Source organism: Carassius auratus, chromosome 11 (assembly GCF_003368295.1).
Source record: "Carassius auratus strain Wakin chromosome 11, ASM336829v1, whole genome shotgun sequence".
NCBI lineage: Eukaryota > Metazoa > Chordata > Actinopteri > Cypriniformes > Cyprinidae > Carassius > Carassius auratus.
This window is the reverse complement of record NC_039253.1, coordinates 2207855-2230575: the sequence shown is the minus strand read 5'-3', so window position 1 is coordinate 2230575 and position 22721 is coordinate 2207855. Positions and strand designations below refer to the sequence as shown.

At 40.4% G+C, this 22721-nt stretch overlaps 1 protein-coding gene across 2 annotated transcripts; it reads left to right on the top strand.

Moving 5' to 3' along the window:
• The first annotated feature begins 1001 nt into the window (after positions 1 to 1001).
• LOC113110723 (ras-related protein Ral-B-like) lies at positions 1002 to 11556 on the top strand. 2 transcript variants are annotated; one of them, XM_026274877.1, is made up of 5 exons: positions 1002 to 1128; positions 1833 to 1978; positions 8972 to 9180; positions 10512 to 10689; positions 10771 to 11556. In XM_026274877.1, exons 2-5 carry the CDS (start codon positions 1865 to 1867, stop codon positions 10888 to 10890), a joined length of 621 nt encoding a protein of 206 aa, XP_026130662.1. In that variant the 5' UTR covers positions 1002 to 1128; positions 1833 to 1864; the 3' UTR covers positions 10891 to 11556. The 2 variants fall into 2 exon arrangements, with proteins under 2 accessions (XP_026130662.1, XP_026130663.1); XM_026274878.1 differs by lacking the exon at positions 1002 to 1128 and adding an exon at positions 1399 to 1548.
• Positions 11557 to 22721: the final 11165 nt, after the last annotated feature.

Here is a 22721-nt window from a genome sequence, read left to right as displayed (position 1 = left end):
ATTTCCACTAAACTGTTTAACAGGATGAAAAAAAAAGTGCATTTCAACAAAAGGCTATTGATGACATTTTATTTGAGTTCTAATTCGCCTAAAAGGAAAATTACATGCAAAATAAATGTAATAAATTTAACCTATGAAGTTAAGGACTGTGTTCATTTTGTAGTGTGCAATGGCCCACATTTTAGTTGATGCATTTATTTAAGACCATACTGGTATTAAACGAGAAAATACCCTTTTAACATTTTGTACTAATTATTACAAAAGACACAATTTCAGGTGATTATGAATCATCTGGGTTAAATCAAGGTCAAATATTTATGTCTACAAAAACAAAGGACAAAATTTGTGTCTGGAAAATAGGAAGGATCCCCTCTGAATGTAACCATGTATAGCCAGTAGGTTTTAGAAAAGGAAAGCAAATGAGCAAAACTTTTAACTGGTTTGGGTGAATGAACGTGTGAACTCGTAAACTGGTTAAGCAGGCGCCACAGAAGCTCGTCTAAAGATCACTAACCGGCTATTTCTAAAGAAAAAAAAAAATACTTTCTTGACATCTAGTTATTTTTCAATAGAGAAAATATAAAAGGGTGTATATATATATATATATATATATATATATATATATATATATATATATATATATATATATATATATATATATATATATATATATTTTCTCTATCTCTAAAAAACAACCAAGTTACATTTTCTTTCAGTTTTATTTCAATAAATATTTTTGTGCCTTAGAACTGCATGTCCAATTACTGATGAAGTTGAAAGTTGTGAAACAGCGCTCCCACTTGCCGAAATAATATTTCACACAAAATAGACCCTGTGTAGTGTTTACATTTATAAAATATAAATGTAACAACAACAAAAATAAATAAATAAATAAATAAAAATTTAGACACAAATTGTGTAAATATTTTATGTCTAATTACTTTTGATACCGTTAATAAAAGTAAACGCGACGCATGGTGTGAGGCGTCATATCCTTGTGATTTGAATATCCGGTGGGCGGGACTTCGCTGTACTGGAGTAGTGGATCTGATCCCGGTTGACAGAATTATGTTTTAATCGTTCGTACGTGCAAATATAGCCCAAGAGTACTGACAGATCAAACCTACGGTGAGTGGTCTATTAAAGTTCATGTTGTTTTGATCAGTTTGAAAAAGTTTAATCGGCTTGCGTAGACAACAACTTTGCAGTTTTGAGGTATTTCCTTGGGTTAAGCACCCCTATGTCTTTGTGGAGAAACTATGTGATTGACTGTCACGACAGCCAATGAGAGCACGAGTTGAGGAGGCCCGCCTCATTGTTTGTCTGCTCAACCAATCAAAATCTAGAAGAAGCGGGCTCTTGACTAAACAATGAGGAAGGGGTGGTGTCTCCGCGCGAATGAAAAAGTGGAAAGAATAGCTTTTGTCATTTTTTAAACAACTCGCTTTTTTGTGATATATTATTGTTTTCTGTTTCTTAATGATTATCAATATTCGCTGAAGATGTTTCCATTGCGAAGTAAAATTCAGTGACTAAAGTTGTACAATGGTACTTTTACTATGTACCATAATAGTCAATGATTGCTATACTCGTATACAGTAGCATACTAAGAACGTGCTATTTCAGCACTAAAAATATAACCTTGTACTTTAATGTATATAAATTCACTTTACAAGTGTGAAAATTGGATAAAAGTGCCTGCTAAATGACTAAATGTAATTTTGAGGTGTGCTTCACTGGATATGTTGTATGTGGGCTATCAATAATATAAATTATTTCATATGCATATATGTTTTTTTATTATTAATAATTTTTCTTTTGCATGTTTGCAGTCTGGTTCTGCTTCTTCTAGAACACTAAAGTCATGGCAGCTAATAAGAGCAAAACCCAGAGTTCGCTGGTTCTGCACAAGGTGATCATGGTGGGCAGCGGCGGCGTGGGGAAATCAGCTCTGACGCTGCAGTTCATGTATGACGAGGTGAGCTCAACACACTCTCACCAACACACATGCTCCTGCAGAATTCATACTCTTTATTTAAAGGGGTCCTATTATGCTTTTTCTCTTTTCAAACTTTAGTTAGTCTGAAATGTTGCTGTTTGAGCATAAAAAAGATCTGCAAAGGTACAAAGCTCAAAGTCCAATTCAAAAGGAGATATTTTGTTTAACAGAAATCACTTTAAAAAACTACAATGAACGACTCGTTTGGACTACAACAAATATTTTCCGGGATTTGTCACATCACAAATAGGAAGAATGGGACGAGACCTTGTTGAGGTGTATTAGGGAAGGCAGCGAGTGTTATCACTATGTTGGAGACACGCTAGCGTTCCCAAGGCAGACAAATTTAGAGTGGTTACAGTCATCCGGGTTTAAATCGCACTCAAATTGATTTGATTTTGATGAAATATTTGCAATCACAACACACACACACTGGCCCAGCTCACCAATCACAACACACACACACTGGCCCAGCTCACCAATCACAACACACACACACTGGCCCAGCTCACCAATCACAACACACACACACTGGCCCAGCTCACCAATCACAACACACTCACACTGGCCCAGCTCACCAATCACAACACACACACACTGGCCCAGCTCACCAATCACAACACACACACACTGGCCCAGCTCACCAATCACAACACACACACACTGACCCAGCTCACCAATCATAACACACTCACACTGGCCCAGCTCACCAATCACAACACACACACACTGGCCCAGCTCACCAATCACAACACACACACGCTCACCAATCACAACACACACACACTGACCCAGCTCACCAATCGCAACACACTCACACTGGCCCAGCTCACCAATCACAACACACACACATACACACACTGACCCAGCTCACCAATTGCAACACACTCACACTGGCCCAGCTCACCAATCACAACACACACACACACACACACACTGACCCAGCTCACCAATCGCAACACACTCACACTGGCCCAGCTCACCAATCACAACACACACACACACACACACTGACCCAGCTCACCAATCACAACACACACACACTGGCCCAGCTCACCAATCACAACACACACACTGACCCAGCTCACCAATCACAACACACACACACTGGCCCAGCTCACCAATCACAACACACACACGCTCACCAATCACAACACACACACTGGCCCAGCTCACCAATTGCAACACACACACACTGACCCAGCTCACCACTCACAACACACACACACACTGACCCAGCTCATCAATCACAACACACACACACTGGCCCAGCTCACCAATCACAACACACACACTGACCCAGCTCACCAATCACAACACACACACTGACCCAGCTCACCAATCACAACACACACACTGACCCAGCTCACCAATCACAACACACACACACTGGCCCAGCTCACCAGTCACAACACACACACACTGACCCAGCTCACCAGTCACAACACACACACACTGACCCAGCTCACCAGTCACAACACACACACACTGGCCCAGCTCACCAATCACAACACACACACACTGGCCCAGCTCACCAATTGCAACACACACACTGACCCAGCTCACCAATCGCAACACACACACACTGACCCAGCTCACCAATCACAACACACACACACTGGCCCAGCTCACCAATCGCAACACACACACACTGACCCAGCTCACCAATCACAACACACACACACTGGCCCAGCTCACCAATCACAACACACACACTGACCCAGCTCACCAATCACAACACACTCACACTGTCCCAGCTCACCAATCACAACACACACACTGACCCAGCTCACCAATCACAACACACACACACTGACCCAGCTCACCAATCACAACACACACACACTGGCCCAGCTCACCAATCACAACACACTCACACTGGCCCAGCTCACCAATCACAACACACACACACTGGCCCAGCTCACCAATCACAACACACACTCACACTGACCCAGCTCACCAATCGCAACACTCACACTGACCCAGCTCACCAATCGCAACACACACACTGACCCAGCTCACCAATCACAACACACACTCACACTGACCCAGCTCACCAATCATAACACACTCACACTGGCCCAGCTCACCAATCACAACACACACACACTGGCCCAGCTCACCAATCACAACACACACACACTGACCCAGCTCACCAATCACAACACACACACACTGGCCCAGCTCACCAATCACAACACACACTCACACTGACCCAGCTCACCAATCGCAACACTCACACTGACCCAGCTCACCAATCGCAACACACACACTGACCCAGCTCACCAATCACAACACACACTCACACTGACCCAGCTCACCAATCATAACACACTCACACTGACCCAGCTCACCAATCACAACACACACACTGACCCAGCTCACCAATCACAACACACACACACTGACCCAGCTCACCAATCACAACACACACTCACACTGACCCAGCTCACCAATCGCAACACTCACACTGACCCAGCTCACCAATCGCAACACACACACTGACCCAGCTCACCAATCACAACACACACTCACACTGACCCAGCTCACCAATCATAACACACTCACACTGGCCCAGCTCACCAATCACAACACACACACACTGGCCCAGCTCACCAATCACAACACACACACGCTCACCAATCACAACACACACACTGGCCCAGCTCACCAATCATAACACACTCACACTGGCCCAGCTCACCAATCACAACACACACACACTGGCCCAGCTCACCAATCACAACACACACACGCTCACCAATCACAACACACACACTGGCCCAGCTCACCAATCGCAACACACTCACACTGGCCCAGCTCACCAATCACAACACACACACACACACACACTGACCCAGCTCACCAATCGCAACACACTCACACTGGCCCAGCTCACCAATCGCAACACACACACGCTCACCAATCACAACACACACACTGGCCCAGCTCACCAATCGCAACACACACACACTGGCCCAGCTCACCAATCACAACACACACACACACACACTGAACCAGCTCACCAATCGCAACACACACACACTGACCCAGCTCACCAATCGCAACACACACACACTGACCCAGCTCACCACTCACAACACACACACACACTGACCCAGCTCACCAATCACAACACACACACACTGGCCCAGCTCACCAATCACAACACACACACTGACCCAGCTCACCAATCACAACACACACACACTGGCCCAGCTCACCAATCGCAACACACACACACTGACCCAGCTCACCAATCACAACACACACACTGACCCAGCTCACCAGTCACAACACACACACTGACCCAGCTCACCAGTCACAACACACACACACTGGCCCAGCTCACCAATCGCAACACACACACACTGGCCCAGCTCACCAATCGCAACACACACACACTGGCCCAGCTCACCAATCGCAACACACACACACTGGCCCAGCTCACCAATCGCAACACACACACACTGGCCCAGCTCACCAATCGCAACACACACACACTGGCCCAGCTCACCAATCGCAACACACACACACTGACCCAGCTCACCAATCGCAACACACTCACACTGGCCCAGCTCACCAATCACAACACACACACACTGGCCCAGCTCACCAATCACAACACACACACACTGACCCAGCTCACCAATCACAACACACACACACTGGCCCAGCTCACCAATCACAACACACACACACTGACCCAGCTCACCAATCATAACACACACACACTGACCCAGCTCACCAATCATAACACACTCACACTGGCCCAGCTCACCAATCACAACACACACACACTGGCCCAGCTCACCAATCACAACACACACTCACACTGACCCAGCTCACCAATCGCAACACACACACTGGCCCAGCTCACCAATCACAACACACACACACTGACCCAGCTCACCAATCACAACACACACACACTGGCCCAGCTCACCAATCATAACACACACACACTGACCCAGCTCACCAATCACAACACACACACACTGACCCAGCTCACCAATCACAACACACACACACTGGCCCAGCTCACCAATCACAACACACACACACTGACCCAGCTCACCAATCACAACACAACAACACTGGCCCAGCTCACCAATCATAACACACACACACTGGCCCAGCTCACCAATCACAACACACACTCACACTGACCCAGCTCACCAATCGCAACACACACACTGGTCCAGCTCACCAATCGCAACACACACACACTGACCCAGCTCACCAATCACAACACACACACACTGACCCAGCTCACCAATCACAACACACACACACTGACCCAGCTCAACAATCACAACACACACACACTGACCCAGCTCACCAATCACAACACAACAACACTGGCCCAGCTCACCAATCATAACACACACACACTGGCCCAGCTCACCAATCACAACACACACTCACACTGACCCAGCTCACCAATCGCAACACACACACACTGACCCAGCTCACCACTCACAACACACACACACACTGACCCAGCTCACCAATCACAACACACACACACTGGCCCAGCTCACCAATCACAACACACACACTGACCCAGCTCACCAATCACAACACACACACACTGGCCCAGCTCACCAATCGCAACACACACACACTGACCCAGCTCACCAATCACAACACACACACTGACCCAGCTCACCAGTCACAACACACACACTGACCCAGCTCACCAGTCACAACACACACACACTGGCCCAGCTCACCAATCGCAACACACACACACTGGCCCAGCTCACCAATCGCAACACACACACACTGGCCCAGCTCACCAATCGCAACACACACACACTGGCCCAGCTCACCAATCGCAACACACACACACTGGCCCAGCTCACCAATCGCAACACACACACTGACCCAGCTCACCAATCGCAACACACACACACTGACCCAGCTCACCAATCGCAACACACTCACACTGGCCCAGCTCACCAATCACAACACACACACACTGGCCCAGCTCACCAATCACAACACACACACACTGACCCAGCTCACCAATCACAACACACTGACACTGGCCCAGCTCACCAATCACAACACACACACACTGGCCCAGCTCACCAATCACAACACACACACACTGACCCAGCTCACCAATCATAACACACACACACTGACCCAGCTCACCAATCATAACACACTCACACTGGCCCAGCTCACCAATCACAACACACTCACACTGACCCAGCTCACCAATCGCAACACACACACTGGCCCAGCTCACCAATCACAACACACACACACTGACCCAGCTCACCAATCACAACACACACACACTGGCCCAGCTCACCAATCATAACACACACACACTGACCCAGCTCACCAATCACAACACACACACACTGACCCAGCTCACCAATCACAACACACACACACTGGCCCAGCTCACCAATCACAACACACACACACTGACCCAGCTCACCAATCACAACACAACAACACTGGCCCAGCTCACCAATCATAACACACACACACTGGCCCAGCTCACCAATCACAACACACACTCACACTGACCCAGCTCACCAATCGCAACACACACACTGGTCCAGCTCACCAATCACAACACACACACACTGACCCAGCTCACCAATCACAACACACACACACTGACCCAGCTCAACAATCACAACACACACACACTGACCCAGCTCACCAATCACAACACAACAACACTGGCCCAGCTCACCAATCATAACACACACACACTGGCCCAGCTCACCAATCACAACACACACTGACCCAGCTCACCAATCGCAACACACACACTGGTCCAGCTCACCAATCACAACACACACACACTGACCCAGCTCACCAATCACAACACACACACACTGACCCAGCTCACCAATCGCAACACACACACTGGTCCAGCTCACCAATCACAACACACACACACTGACCCAGCTCACCAATCACAACACACACTCACACTGACCCAGCTCACCAATCACAACACACACACACTGACCCAGCTCACCAATCACAACACACACACACTGACCCAGCTCACCAATCGCAACACACACACTGGTCCAGCTCACCAATCACAACACACACACACTGACCCAGCTCACCAATCACAACACACACTCACACTGACCCAGCTCACCAATCGCAACACACACACTGGTCCAGCTCACCAATCACAACACACACACACTGACCCAGCTCACCAATCGCAACACACACACTGGTCCAGCTCACCAATCACAACACACACACACTGACCCAGCTCACCAATCACAAGACACACACACTGGTCCAGCTCTCACAACACACACACACACACACACACACACACTGACCCAGCTCACCAATTGCTGCACATTTCGTGTTTCAGAGGGCGGGCCTTCATTTGATACAGGAACTATTCGAGCCGTTCATGCCACACTGGGGAGAGAGGTGTTGTAATAATGTCAAATATATGGAAAATATATATATTTTTCAAACAACGTAGTATGAGAGGTTTTTCTAGAAACACCCCCTAAACAAAATCATCAAGACTTTGTAAAAGAGTATAATAGAGCCTCTTTAAGCTACAGGAATAGTTCTTTCAAAATATCTTCATTTACACACCTATCAAAACTTTTTGTATTCCAAGTACTGTTCTTTTTTATGTGTTATTATAGTTTTAACTAATTTTTTTTATTTATTATTTTTAAGTTTTAGCAATTTTGTTTGCGCTGTTGACTTGTTGAATATATATATATATTTCTTTTGCGCCCCATTTATTTTATTTCAGTTAACCTCACTGCTAAAATGACCAAAACTTAAACTGAAATAAAATAAATCAAATTCTACCTATATTTGCAATCTAATGTTTACATTTTATTTTATATAACCATTATTGTTAATAAATAATATGATGTTTAAAAGTGTTGGTTTTAGTTAACAATAACAGCACTGATCCTGTAACTAATGCTTTGCTCGGCTCAGTTTGTGGAGGACTATGAGCCCACCAAAGCAGACAGTTACCGGAAGAAAGTGGTGCTGGATGGAGAGGAGGTGCAGATTGATATTTTGGATACGGCGGGGCAGGAAGACTACGCTGCCATCAGGGACAACTACTTCCGCAGCGGAGAGGGTTTCCTTCTGGTTTTCTCCATCACAGAGCCCGAGTCCTTCAGCGCCTCGTCAGACTTCAGGTCAGATCTCCACGAGGTTACTGCACTGTATGTTCTCTGAATGATGTTATCATTACAGCCCAAAACTAAACTCTGAAGCTCCCAGATACAGACCCAGTGTTGAGACAAAACCAGCTTTAAAATGAGTGAAAACTGAGATTATATTTCTTTCTTTAATTCTTTTCCTCTAATAACTGGTATTTTATTTATGAGTCAAAATGGGGAGAAACCTCAATATATGAGAGAATTTTTCAAAAGTGTTATTTCTAGATCTGGAGAAGTCTTAGAAATTAATTAAATCGTAAATTATAAGTAAAAAAATAGACAATGACCGGAAAACATAAATGTATGAGAGAATTACAAAAGTGTGATTTCTAAACCAGGAAAAGTCATGGAAATTCTTAAAATCTTAAAATACAACAAAACAAAATTGGTGATTTTTATAATGAATAATTTTCTAGTTGTGTTAATAACTAAAGTAATAAAAACTTTGTAATGAAATACGAGTGGAAAAATAATTAAATATTTTAATATTTAAAAGTCCTTTTATATTTTATCTTTATTGCCACTCGTTGAAAACGTTGAAAATGAACAGCTTTGCCATTACAGAAATATTTTGTTGGGTATAAAAGGGAATTTTAAACTGATTTCAAGACCTGGAAAAGTCATGCCCATTAATAAAATCATTAAAAAAAAAAAAAAACTATTTATGAACAATTTACAATTAACATTTAGATTCTAGTTATGTCAAGCTCAAACATGTTTTATTGGCTAGAAAAAGCTATTTGTGAGCAAATGAATTATAAAAAAAAAAAAAAAAAAATTAATCACAAATATCTAGAAATGTTCTAAATTCATTGGTAATAAAAAGTGAAACTTTACTATATTGTATACTGCCACTCGTATTTTCTGAAAAATACAAATATAAATGATTAGCTTTTTTTATTATATATATGAATACAAATATAAATCTTTATAAATATATTTATTGCCATTTCTTATCAATTTAATGCAAATACTCACCCCAAACATTAGAATGGAAGTGTATAACGGTTTCCACAAGAAATAAATAAATAATATTAATAAACATTGATAATAATCAGAAAAGTTTCTTGAGCAGTAAATCAGAATATTATACTGATTTCTGAAGATCATGTGACACTGAAGACTGAAGTAATGATGCTGAAAATACAGCTGCGCATCACTGATATAAATTACATTTAAAAAGATATTCACATAGAAAACAGTTATTTTAAATTGCAATAATTTAACAAAATTTTTCTGTATTTTTAATCAAGTAAGTGCAGCCTTACGAGTTGTAATTATTGTGTTTGTGCTGCTGGTCCACACAGGGAGCAGATCCTGAGAGTGAAAGCGGAGGATGATAAAATCCCTCTGTTATTGGTGGGGAATAAGTCTGATTTGGAGGACAGGAGACAGGTTTCTGCGGACGAGGCACGAACCAAAGCGGACGAGTGGTCCGTCCAGTATGTAGAAACATCAGCCAAAACCAGAGCCAATGTGGATAAGGTTTGTGCATTAAATATCCTGATGCTTTCAGAATGCATGCTCTCGCCATATTTACTCTATAGTGTGTTTTGTTCTCCGCAGGTCTTCTTTGATCTGATGAGGGAGGTGCGGGCGAAGAAGATGTCCGAGAACAAGGAGAAGAACGGGAAGAAGAGCGGCAAGAATAAGAAGAGTTTGAAAGAGAGATGCACGCTGCTTTGATTCCCACCTCAAGCTTTCCTGTGCTGGACTGAGCCCTTCTTCTGATGATGATGAGGAGACCAGATCTTCCTCCTGCAGGGTTTTTCTTGCCAAATACAATCAAACCAAATCACTTCTTATGGGTTTTCCATGTTGCCGTAAAATCAAATCAGTAGCGAAACTCTAATCTGTGAAATGTGTATGCTTTATAAAAGTACTTTCCAAAAGTATTTACTTTTTTACTTTTAAACACTAGGAATTGTCATTATGCTGCATATCTGGGCCTCATTCGTGATATAGGTATAGAATCCATTTTTAAGTAAATTGTTGCATTGAATCAAATCTGATAATTTGCAACAAACTATTTAGAAATGAATTCATGAATTTCTTTTTTCACTATGTTTCACATACATGTATATCTTTTTATGCTAAATACTCTATCTGTCTTTCCCTAAGGAATAGGGCAACAGACATATGCAATGTTTGTTTTTTTTTATGCATTATCGTGAAGCTGAGGAAGGTGAATGTGTTCACGGATTTCACTATGCAAGCTCACCGAGTGTGTGGCTTTTATTATGATACAAACACACAATTGAAATTATGATATTTTTGTAATCCAACCACTTTATTGATTTCTCTGCCTGGGGATTAAAGACCAAATAAACCTTCTCTGAATTTGTTATGAAATCTCTGGGACTCCATTCCTGTTACGTTACCTGTTTTGTGTGTCAGTGCTAGAAAGTTTCAAGGAGAAAATGCTTGCACTTTTGCATTACACTCTTGTTTCTGAGTTTGATGACCTCCGGAGTTTTGACAAAGGACTGCAGGAGGCCCATAAGAGTTTATGAGAGCAGTAAAATGTGTCCGGAGGTAATCTGTCACCTTGACTTTGAATGTGAGAAACCGTCTATTCAGCATTTAACACCCCACTGTAAAGACACTTGTGATGGGCGTCACTTACACATGCACAACTCTGAGGATGCTTTCACATTCAAGGATGCAAGCAAGCTGGACGACAGGCACCTAAAAAATCAATACATCTAAACAACAATATTAATCTAGGAATTCCAGAGTTATTCTATGCACATTTTTTGTGTTTTGAAATATGAAATAATTAAAAAAATAAGGAATAGTTTTTAATAAATTGTTGCCCTTTGTAATGACAAAATACAACTTCGTTTTTACTTGTTATATATAATGTGAAGACTTCCAAATCTTTAGTTTTAGCAAAAATAATATAAGTAGTGAATAATAAAATACTGTGTAATAGGTAAATGTTTTTTAATTTTGCCTAATACATAGTCGTGTAGCATATACTGATTTTATCAAACTGCAGTTCCGCTCTCGGCCAGCAGAGGTCAGTGTGAGTTCAGCTCACCAGCAGAAACGCTCCAACGGAAACCGCGTTTGAATCACGTTATCAATTTCCTCCCGCCAAAATCTTAAGTGGGACAGTTGCTGTGTTTATTTCCAGCTGAGGTAAATCTGACGGTGACGATTGGATGTACATATAACGTAAGTGCAGGGTTATGAATATTATTGGGTTTATTCAAATCGTTTTGATAAATAACCGTGAATTTACACTTTAATGTGTAACTTAGTTGACATGAAATTCTTAAAAAGTCAACTACAGACTTTAATTTCTACTTTTTCATCAATGTAATTCGGTGCTTGACATGTGTTATGCTAATGTGCTATCTATCTATCTATCTATCTATCTATCTATCTATCTATCTATCTATCTATCTATCTATCTATCTGTCTGTCTATCTGTCTGTCTAGACTTGCATACATCTAAAAATATGTTTGGTGCAAAGATAATTATGAAAAGGTGTAGAAATGTTTAATTTATGTTCAGAATTGAGAAAAAAATATATTTCTCAAGATTAATTGAAGCTTATGTTTCACAAGGCAAATGTTTTTCACTTAAAATGTTACACAAAGTGCATTTAATTCAGACTATATCTATCTATTGATTGTTTTTTTGTTTGTTACATCTATTAATCTGTGGTTCTATCTTTAATTTAATATTTCTATCATTCTGTATAATGCTGTGTCTATCCATGGTTCTATTATTCTATCTATCATTCTCTATAACATTCCCTTTAATATTTTATCTATCTCTCTGTCAGTCTGTATATCAGTCTTATTTATCAGTCCATCTATGAATTGCTGAATATCTTTCCTTTTGTGCTTTGTCTCAGCCCTCTCCTTCCTTCTCTCTTGCTGTTGCTTTGGGCCTTTTCTCTTTAAGAGTCTAATCTCTCTTCTCTCTGTTGTAGATGATGCATCAAAAAATGAATAAATAAATAACACTTCGGTAAATCTTCAATGCATAAACCTCTTAGAAAAGCAGTTTTTAAGAGCAAATGTCCCCCTGAGGCTGTCTTTCAGGGTACTTTGTTGTTTGTGATTGTTCCATAAGTGTCCAGCAGAGGGCAGGCGTGTGATGGACTGATCCATACTTGTCTTGTACCTTCTGGAACTTCCAGTCGATTCTTCAGCTTCTGTAATCGAGGATGTGATGTCAAAGCACATGAACAGAAGCACCAGCTTATATAGAGATTCAAATCATCTCAAGGTGTAGACTAGCTTATGTTTAGTACCAACTAATCAACAGCTGAAAGACTGATTAGTTCCAGCATATCCAAAAACACATTACTGGCACACTCACTGCAAGAGCATTCAAACAAAGATTTCTGGAGAAAACAAACAACACAGACATCAGCCAATCAGAAAATGATGTTGGCAGTGATGTCACTCACTTTGAAGTACTCTTGCAGACTCTCAACGAGGCATCCTTGAGGATTGATGACCAGCGAAAGGTCATTTAAATCCTCTCTGAAGCTCACTTGGAAGCCACAGCTGAAACAACAGAACAACATGAGTCTGGAACCAGTGCAGGTGTGGACATGTGATGATAATCTGTGTAAAAATCAAGCTCCTCTGGCTCCTCCCAGTGTCCTATTGCCATTTGCAGAAACTCCATCGCTCCCGGTAAGAAACAACCAATCAGAGCTGCGGTCCGTAACTTTGTTTGTGTTCAAAATGCAGAAAAATTTATATAATAAGCGAGTACACCATGAATCCATTTTCCAAACCGTGTTTTTAGCTTGTCCTGAATCACTAGGGTGTATCTATAATAAGTGTTTATATTCGGACTATTTTAGATTGCTTCGGGGGTATCGCGGCGGAGTAACCCAGTACCTTTGTGATTCTTCATAGACATAAACAGAGAGAAGTAGTTCCGGCTACAATGTTCTTCCGCAAGACGCAAGCAGTTCTGTTTATTAACCGCTAGAGCGTCAAAAGTTACCGACTGCAGCTTTAAAGCGAATAAACTGTGATAACGTGAGAAATGTTGAATACATTTTGTTTTGACTGCAAAAGTGCTTTAAGTGTCCCAAAAGAGGGAGGGTCTGGCTGCAGACATGATGCACTCTCAGACACACGCATGCACACTGTTTAAAATGCACGAACAGGCCACTCAACGTGATACATACGATTTAACGGTCATACAGAAATTATTGTAGGTATATTTATTTTATTTAGGACTACTCCGATCACGATCGGCCGATCGTTAATGCGCATCTCGTCAGTAAAGCCGGTTCTCTAATCAGCGGTAAATTCCCTCAGGTGCGTGATTTCACATAGAGCAGCTGTTACTACACAGAACCGTTGTTAATAGAGAAGATGCACAAATAAATGCTGAAAATGAACGTGGATTTGCGCATCTTCTCAGTTAACATCGGCTCTGTGTAGTAATAGCTGCTCTATGTGAAATCACACACCTGAGGGAATTTATTAGGCAATCAGGTAACGATTTGAACGAGGGGGGTAATAATTGGGTACAACACCGGTACTCTATTATAGCCAATTATTATTTTTTATTTTTTTGATGACTTCCCTCATCCCCTGAGGTAACAACAACTATATTGAAGGGGTTTTATATACAGCAGCCAACAGGCGACCTTAAAAATAATTTTTTTTATTAGCTTGGATTTGCTTGAGCTAGAAAGAACTACTGAACATAAATAAAATGTGCAAAAGGATTTAGAAAAAATACCCTTAGAAAGAGTTACTGCATTACTTCATTAGCTTGCGTCTGACCTCCAGCGATATCATTCCGGCTTGGTGGGATGTCAGCTAGCGAGTCAGCTGATTCTGACCGTGTTCTTTTAGTACTCAGAGTCTGAAGCAGTACTAAATCTAAGTCTCAGAATCTCAAATGATTCGCGAACCCGCTCCGAACTCCCGAACTGATTCAAATGATTCGCGAACCCGCTCCGAGCTCCCGCACTGATTCAAATGATTCGAGACCCGCTCCTAGCTCCCGAACTGGCTCAAATTATTCACGCTCCATACTCCAAACTCCCAAAATGACTCAAATGAATCGCGAACACGCTCCGAACTCTCGAATTGATTCAAATGATCCGCGAAGCTGCTCCGAACTCCCAAACTGACTCAAATGATTCGCGATCCCCAAACTGACTCAAGTGATTCGCGAACCCGCTCCGAATTCTCGAATTGATTCAAATGATTCGCAATTCGGCTCCGAACTCCCAAACTGATTCAAATGATTCGCAAACCCGCTCCGAACTCCCGAACTGATTCAAATGATTTCGCAATCCCACTCCAAACACCCGAACTGACTCAAATGACTCCCCTCATCCCCTGAGGTAACAACTATATTGAAGGGGTTTTATATACAGCACCCAACAGGCGACCTTAAAAATAAATCATTTTATTAGTTTGTGGATTTGCTTGAGCTAGAAAGAACTACTGAACATAAATAAAATGTGCAAAAGGATTAAAAAAAAATACCTTTAGAAAGAGCTACTGCATTACTTCATTAGCTTGCGTCTGAGTGTACGTGTTTCACACACTCTCTCCGGTCACGTTGAGTTGTTGAGACTGACAGCAGCAAAAGCGACACATGCGCTTTTCACTTGTAAAACTCAAGGGTGTATGGGTAATGTAGTCTCTGCTCTCGGTGCGACGAATTAGGAAGCGTGCATTTTGAAGGGCACTCTGAAAAGTGTTAGCGCAGGCAAAGGATTAAAACCTCTATTAAAACAGATGTCCAAATGAACGTACCGTTACGCTAAAAGCACATTCTAGGCGCACGGAGAGGTGGCGGTACGCTCAAGAGCTATATTTGGAAGTGGTGGTACTGAGTACGGGTGCGTACCGGCCCACTTAAAGCACTGACTTTACATTCGATCCAGCATTTGGATTAAAATGACTATGATGGTGTATTGCATGCAATCGAATTATAAGAGTTTTTTAAAAAGTTTACATACACATCAACATACACCTCAACAATTTTTTTTAAATGTACATTTTATGAATGAAAATTTGGCAAGAAATTAATAACACATTTAAAGAGAGAAGGGTCTAGATTGAAGGAGTAACCAAAAAAATAAAATAAATAAATGATTGTTTCTTCAGACTGAAGTCAAAAGGATTGACCAATTGAGGGAAGTACTGTTTTTAGGTATGGGTAATTTTAATAGACTTCAAGTTTATTAGATGATGATGACATCACTGAATCAAGGATGAACTGCCTTGAACTAAAATATTAACTCTTTACCATTGTCCTCGTTTTAGAGCTGCATTACAGCAGAATTTATTTTTGTTTCCATTAATAACTGTTTAATATTATTTAAACTTAATCCTGTTTAAAGCTGCTTAAGTGGAAAAAAGTGGAGTTGTTCAGCCAGTGTCCCCACACAGGAATTTTGGTCAGATTTTTATTTATGCTTATCTGATCTAATTTTGTAAATTACATTTCTTTCGGTTGATTCTGATGTAGCACACACATGCACGGTGCTTTGTTTACTTTCTGAGCAAAGCATGCCAATGCACCATGATCCTCATGATACTCAATGCATGTGATACTCATGAATCACTGATGCCACATGGACTATTTTGTCTATTTTCTTGGTACCTTTCTGGACTCTTGCTGTCCGTGGAGTGTCAGAAAGCTTTTGGATTTCTCACTTTTAGTATTTTTATTCATTTGTTCATATACTCTTTTAAAAATATTATTTTACCCTGCTCTCGCAACTTAAAAATTTCATAATTTTTTTATTTCACAAGTACTAATATATTTTATTTTCCAATAAGTATAAGTGAATTTGATTTCTGATCTTTTGTGTCTGAAGAATTTATTTCATGGTGTTTTGATGTATCTATCAATTATTCAGTCGATACCTTTACGTTTGCATTGAAAGAAGAATTTAATATTTGCATATATTTTCTTATTCAGATCTTAAGTTATGTAAAAAAATATATTTTGTAGATCTCTTTTAAAAAATTAAGACTGATTAAAATAATAATAAAATATTGATGGACTGATGGTTCTCCACTTGTCATTTGTTTCTCACTCATGTCATTTTACAAATAAAGTTTATTACTCATTTTTATTTCACAAGTTTCCAGGAAGTTATTTTGATTTTTATATTAATAGACATTTTAAGGTTGTTGTGAGGTTTGTGGAGAATTTTCCTCATTTGTGTTGATGTGGGTTTTTCTGTGAGTTCCTCATGTTACTTCTAACCAGTCTTCAGTCTTCTTGAGAAAACATTCGCTTCCACATCAAAGAATCATTGCAGACAAATACAAACACCAGACTGTATTAATTCATAATACTGAGTGAATCTGACATGAAACCCAAACATTCTCTGATTGTGTTATTTCTGCTGAATCTGAAAGGTAGGATTCATCCAGTCAATCATTAGTTAATCTTTCTTGTAAAAACCTTCAGTGCTACAAAACTGTGACTCTAACTTAATTTGGCAGAAAATTATCATCTGGAAATTTTACATTTTCACACATTCATACACATTCTGCCTCCCATTCTGATTAGTGTTTCAGGTTTATTTGCTCAGAATGACACCGTGCTTTTTGACTCTGGATCAGTTTGTGCTCCTGCAGGATCAGCTGTTTCTGATGTCCAAATGTTTATATACTGGATGGATATTTCAATCATGGAAACTCAGAAGAAATAATACTGAAATTCTAGTGGATCCTAGAAAGGACTCCCAATAGAGATATAGAATTTATAAATATTTAGTAGACTGGTGTTACCTACACATTCGTAGTCTAAAAGAGAAGGATACACCAGATTTACCTCAAAGAGTCCATCAGAATTCACTGTACATGTCACAGGTAAATGTTACTTTACCCCTTGATTCATTTTCATTTGGTATGCACCTTCTATTTACATTCTAGAGAGAGATAGATCTGATATATAGAGACTGATGTGTGTTTTATTAGATCTTCAGGTGTGTGTGGACTCAGATGTTTCGTATGAGAGCGCTGGAATCATAGCGGTCGTCTTTCCTGATTCCTGTCGTTCCGCTGCTGGTTTGTGCAGCTTTGTGGTTGATGTGAGTCTGTGATCTGGTGATCTCTTCATTTTCAACTCCGCTGCGGTAATGTTTACCATTGTTCAGCAAATTTTTTACAGTAGAAATCCGGTCATTTCGAAATGAAATCCACACTATTGGGAATTTTGCCACGCAGATTTCACTCTGTTAAGTTGGTCACACAAATTCGCTGATGACTTTCAGAAAACACGATCATGATTCTTCATGGCCGATAACGATTTTTTTACAAGCAAACTGGCCGATTCCGAAACCGATTTCCATTTTTTTAAATATATATATAATCTTTTAAGCAACAAACGAGTAAGAAGCAAAGTGTGCATAAACAAGATGTTTATTTGGTATTTATTATTTCAAACTGGCTTTTAGCTATTGAAAACAATAACCGTAACCATCTGAAATTAATTTTAAAAGTGTATGCAAGTTTTAATTTACAAAAAAAAAAAAAAAAAATCAGTTTTGTCACATTTTAGTCGGTTTCGTTTCTCATCCAGCACGTGAGAAGTTGATCTGAACACCTCTTCACGGTCTACTCGTGTTCAGGGCGCGGACCTGTACAGTAGAGCTCGGGCGTAGACGTCATGGAATGGTGCATTGTGGGTAACGGCGGCCATTTTAGAGGCATCGCAAAGCAGGTTTGTAATAAGATAATTGCCAGTCTCCAGAAAAAGTTATAGAACGTGACAAAAAAAGTTGCCTATACCTATACGGACAAACTTAATAATGAAGCCAAACAACGCTACTTAAAAAAAAGAGGTTGTAGGCGGAATCGATCCCTATGAACACATGAAAGTTTACCAAGCTTCAGTTTCCCTGATAATTTATCCTACCGGGTCTGTGGAGTGAGCGCTTACACCTCCGATCAATTTAAAAATGTCACTTTCACTTTTTAAAAAGTCACTGGAGGCTCACCTGCAGATCATAAATGGATCTGCAAATTAAACGTGGAGAAAACAATCTTTTTCACTAAGGAAATGTTAACATTAACCAAGCATCAGTGGTGACACACACACACACACTTATCAGATTCTGCGAGCTATGAAGCTTGTCTATGCGGGTTTGTTACACTTCAGGAGTAATTACTCACCTATCATACTTGCAAAAATCCACTGTTTTCCTCCGGTAGTTCTGTAATCCGGTATAATATTGACGAACATTCACCTCAGACACAACCCACCATTCACCAAAACAAGACGCTTAACTTCCTATTTTGAAGTTCGTTCCAGTTTTTTTTTTTTTTTTTTTTAAACAAGTCTTTCAAATTTGTTAAATACAGTCAGCACAAAAATATCAAAAAGCAAATTAAGTTCAGGATTGGGTCAAAAGAAAATGTTTAAACAAAAAATACAGACACTAAACTGACTCCCTTACTGGCCAAAAACTAGAGAAAACGTAATGTGTTTGTGTCTGAGTTTGTGTGTGTGTATGTGAGAGAGAGAGAGAGACCATACACAACATGTCTCACCATAACTATGTATTATAATATTATCGAAGGTGATGGTTTCCCTACGTACAGTGGCGACCCAAGCCATCTGACGCCTCTTGGTGATTTCAGACACCTTGTGTTTTTTTTCCAAGTAGGAAAATGTTGAAAACTAATATGATTCACGAGGCGTTTGCCCTGTCGATCATGAAACCGATTACAGCAGTTCACAATACAGCAATACTGAACCATTTTCCAAAAAATAATCAAAATTAATGACCAAATGACCAACGTTACCTAATGCCTACTATACAGTACATCTACTTCTGTACCGCGATTCCCACAATGCATTGCGACGTGACGCAACGATCCCGACCTCTGTATACGCTCGCGCAGCTTTAGTGCGCAGGAAAGGGACTCTTATTTGTGTGCCAGTACACTAACGGCTGTTCGTTTCCTGCGCATAGATTTCGAAATACTTCCACACAAATGACATGATAGTGAACGATTACAATGTAGTCTTTGTGCACGCGAGCGCACTTCGGAAAAATCGGCCGAAAAAAGACCCCACGGAATGTCTATTCCACTTTAAGCAAACATACTACAACTCTTGCGTATTTGCCGGGTTACTATACGTACAATCAGAACTAGCGTGCGCAAGAAGCGTGACTGGATGTACGGCAAGTCAAATAGTTCAAAATACCGTCCTAAATCTTAAACTTGAAAATAGAGAGGGTTTTCAACTTGAAATGTAAAAACATAAGACAAAAATAACGGAACAACTGCAAGATGATAAAAAAAAGAACATAAACGGGAGTGTGAGAATCATTTTACTATGCTGCAGTGTAGCAAGAAATTTGTCCCTTTTTTCTTTCCTTACATCCAGGTGTGTTTGGTGTATTTTCATGCGGGAATGTTGCCAAAATCCGCAGAATTTAGGCTACTTTGGGAAAATGTTTAATTAACTATTTGGTTGGGTTTATTACACGGACCTGGCAACCCGAGGGGAAACAGACATTCCGAGGGGAACTGAATCGACTGCTACACCGGTCAACCAGTGCATCCCTTTTATATATATATATATATATATATATATATATATATATATATATATATATATATATATATATATATATATATATATATATATATATATATATATATTCTTTGTTGGCGGTGCCCCAACATGCAGTGCTGTTGCATTACAGGTTTCCCTGATCTAAAAATACCAAAACTAAACCTTTAAAAAAATATATATATATTCAGGGACGGACTGGGAATAAAAAACAGCCCAGGACTTTGACTAAACCTGGCCCAAAGTAATCGGCGTGCGGAAACTAGACGACAATCTGTCTGCGCCATCTTTGTGTACTGTTGATTTAAACACTCAACTCAAGCACTCTCTGTACTGTCAGGTATTTTGTCTTCTTCTGATGGTGGTTTGACAAAAAAAAAATCTGACTTGGGGCGCTTAAAAGTAATTTAAAGTTGAGTTGGAGTGAGTGTCTTTCTCTGCTCTTGGTCTAAGCTCAACCATGAATAAACTAATTATGAAATGGATAAAAAAAAAAAAAAAAAAAAAAAAAACAGGTTTTATTCCAAGATAGCATGGAATAGATTATATAATATGCTGTTATGACATCAGAGCGGGCTCGCGAATCATTTGAGTTCGATCGGGACTTCATTTTTTTTTTTTATTATTATGTTGCTGAAATGTTCTCTGTCTCTATTTTTCTTATATTTTGTTATTTGAAAATTATTGTTGTGTTCTAACTGTTTAAAATAAAGAAAAAAAGTTAGATCAGGACTTCAGAGCGGGTTCGCGAATCAGATCGCGACATCAGAGCGGGTCTGCGAATCATTTGAGTCATATGAGTCAGATCAGGATGTCAGAGCGGATTCGCGAATCATTTGAGTCAGATCGCCACTTCAGAACGGGTTCGCGAATCATTTGAGTCAGATCGCGACTTCAGAACGGGTCCGCGAATCATTTGAGTCATATGAGTCAGATCGGGACTTCAGAGCGGGTCCGCGAATCATTTGAGTCATATCGCGACTTCAGAACGGGTTCGCGAATCATTCGAGTCAGATCGCGACTTCAAAGTGGGTCCGCGAATCATTTGAGTCATATGAATCAGATCGGGACTTCAGAGCGGGTTCGCGAATCATTTGAGTCAGATCGCGACTTCAGAGCGGGTTCGTGAATCATTTGAGTCATATGAATCTTTCTTTTACTGTTTATAATTCAAAGTTTACGTTTCTGAGAATGCATTCACGTGTGTTCGACTGGAATGTTAAAAGAGGTTTTCTTTTTATCATGTCTTTATTAATCTTAATTGACTTACCCAGTTGTCTTATAAACACAAAGATATTTGGAAGAATGTTTGTAACCAAGCAGATCTCACAATCTCACAAATCATTAACTGCCATTGTAGGAAAAATTATCATGATCGTTAAGATGACGAGATCTGCTTAGTTACAAACATTCTTCCAAATATCTTTGTGTCAAGCAGAACATAGAAATTATACAGGTTTGTAGTAACACCAGGGTGAGAAAATTATGACTATTTTCATTTTTGGGTGAACTATCCCACATATAACACATTACAGCTGTTCGTTTCATTTCTTGTGTAACCTCCACCCTCAGCTCTTCTTGGAGCGTGCTTCAGGTGTTTTGCCATCGCTGCATTCACTTCACCTGAAGGGAAGAGAATATATTTATTTTTAAAATAAAAAAAATAAAAAGATAAATGACTTGCACTTATTTTCAAAATATCTTTATGGTCTACAGCTAAAAAAAAAAAAAACTTGGAACAAGATGAATGAATCATGAATGAAACAAGGAATCAACATGCATTAGATTTAATTTTTATTGTATAAAAGATTGTGTGCTTTAATGTGATGATGCCCTTGAGAAAGACCCTTAACTAGGTGTGTAACTGTGAGCAAGTGAACAGGACATTTCTGATAAGACAGGTGGGCTGTGATGTCCCCTGAATAATTAATTAAAGTGTACCAATAAAAATTACATCAATATA

Coding starts and splice junctions, on each gene's coding strand:
- LOC113110723 (XM_026274877.1), top strand. CDS start 1,865: ATGGCAGCTAATAAGAGCAAAACCCAGAGTTCGCTGGTTCTGCACAAG. Junction 1,979..8,971: donor TGCAGTTCATGTATGACGAG/GTGAGCTCAACA, acceptor TGCTCGGCTCAG/TTTGTGGAGGACTATGAGCC. Junction 9,181..10,511: donor AGCGCCTCGTCAGACTTCAG/GTCAGATCTCCA, acceptor TGGTCCACACAG/GGAGCAGATCCTGAGAGTGA.